General features: G+C 49.7%; 1 protein-coding gene across 1 annotated transcript; it reads left to right on the top strand.

The window, feature by feature from the left end:
* Window positions 1-6: 6 nt before the first annotated feature.
* On the top strand, window positions 7-1,520 carry LOC121964949 (TNF receptor-associated factor 3-like). Its single transcript, XM_042515121.1, has 4 exons — window positions 7-448; window positions 826-877; window positions 970-1,074; window positions 1,204-1,520. Exons 1-4 carry the CDS (start codon window positions 240-242, stop codon window positions 1,423-1,425), a joined length of 588 nt encoding a protein of 195 aa, XP_042371055.1. The 5' UTR covers window positions 7-239; the 3' UTR covers window positions 1,426-1,520.
* Window positions 1,521-1,570: the final 50 nt, after the last annotated feature.

Here is a 1,570-nt window from a genome sequence, read left to right as displayed (position 1 = left end):
GTCATCTCAGCAGGTAGAGTTGGTCATCTCCACAGGTAGAGGTGGTCCTCTCAGCAGGTAGAGTTAGTGTTTTCACTTCGGGAGGCCAGTACAGTAAAACACACCCACACCAGTTCTCTGACTACGCTGTCGTTTTTTCAGAATTTGTTGTAGAAAACTGCAACAGGCCAGGTGAGCTGTTACATATCAACAAACCAGCTATCAGAAACAAAATCCAATATGGTGCAAAGTCAGAACAGATGTGTCCTCAGGACAAGTTCAGGTGTGTCTCTGTGTCCTCAGGTGTCCCCGCAGGCTTCCTTCCTCTCCACGGAGGATTCAGAGATCACTTTGTGGAAACTCCAGAGTCCAAATACTGCTGCGAGGCCTGCAGGCTGGTCCTGTGTCAGCCCCGTCAGACCGAGTGCGGACACCGCTTCTGTCAGAGCTGCATCAACGACATCCTCAGGTGAGACAGAGACAGGCAGGTAGACAAGAAGTGGTTTTCAGGTGTGTATGCTCCGTAAGCTTTCAGATTAAAGGATATCATTGATAGTCTTCATGTCGTGATGTCTGACTTGAACCGTGGCAACAGGAAGTCCACCTGGATACCTGTGATGTCAGAGCAGGTGTGTCCTTTGGTGTGTCTTCTGATCAGCACTGTGACGGAGGAGCTCTCGTCTCCATCAGAGTCTTCTGTCTGTAAAACAGGAAGCTTTAGTGTCCTGTTTTTCAGGAACTCTGTCCCAGTTTGGGACGGCGTCGAGCTCTCGTCCCGTCAGCTGAGCGTGAGGTCATGTGACAGTTTGTCCTCAGCTGAATCAGTAACTTTGTGTCCTCCTGCAGTCATCCCAACCCGGTGTGTCCAGCTGACATGGAGCCTCTGTTCAAAGACAAGGTGGGCAGGAAGTGACATCACAACAGAGATCGAGTTTTTCAGAAGTGATTGATTATTGATCAGGTCCTGAAGCTCTGCTGTTTCTCTTTAAGATCTTCCGAGACGTTTGCTGCCATCGGGAGATCATGGCACTGAAGGTTTACTGTCGAAGCGAAGCCAACGGCTGTCAGGAGCAGATGAGTCTGCAGCAGATACCTGTGAGAAAATCCTGCTCTGATTGGCTGTGTTTATCTTCAAAACAGACCAACCACTGACTGAGACAATGATGGACTGCCAGGTGTCCATGAGAGGACATTGTCTCACTCCTTCTGTCTGTCTGTCTGCAGGACCACCTGAACGTGTGTCCATTCTTCGAGGTTCCCTGTCCGCTGGGGAAATGCAAAGAGCGAATGATGAGGAAAGAGATCCCCGACCACCTAAGCTGGAAATGTAAACATAGAGAGACCAGCTGCGAGTTCTGCATGACCAAGATGCCTCTCACCGACCTGCAGGTAGCTGCTGACATATCTCTCACTGACCTGCATGTAGCTGCTGACATCTCCCACTGACCTGCAGGTTGCTGCTGACATCTCTTAAAGACTTAGAGGTAGCTGCTGACATCTGTTAATGACCTGCGGATAGCTGCTAACATCTCCCACCAACCTTAAGGTAGCTGCTAATATATCTTAGTGACCTGCAGGTAGCTGCTGACAT

Source organism: Plectropomus leopardus, unplaced genomic scaffold, assembly GCF_008729295.1.
Source record: "Plectropomus leopardus isolate mb unplaced genomic scaffold, YSFRI_Pleo_2.0 unplaced_scaffold17860, whole genome shotgun sequence".
Lineage (NCBI taxonomy): Eukaryota > Metazoa > Chordata > Actinopteri > Perciformes > Serranidae > Plectropomus > Plectropomus leopardus.
This window is presented reverse-complemented; position numbering and strand designations above follow the sequence as displayed.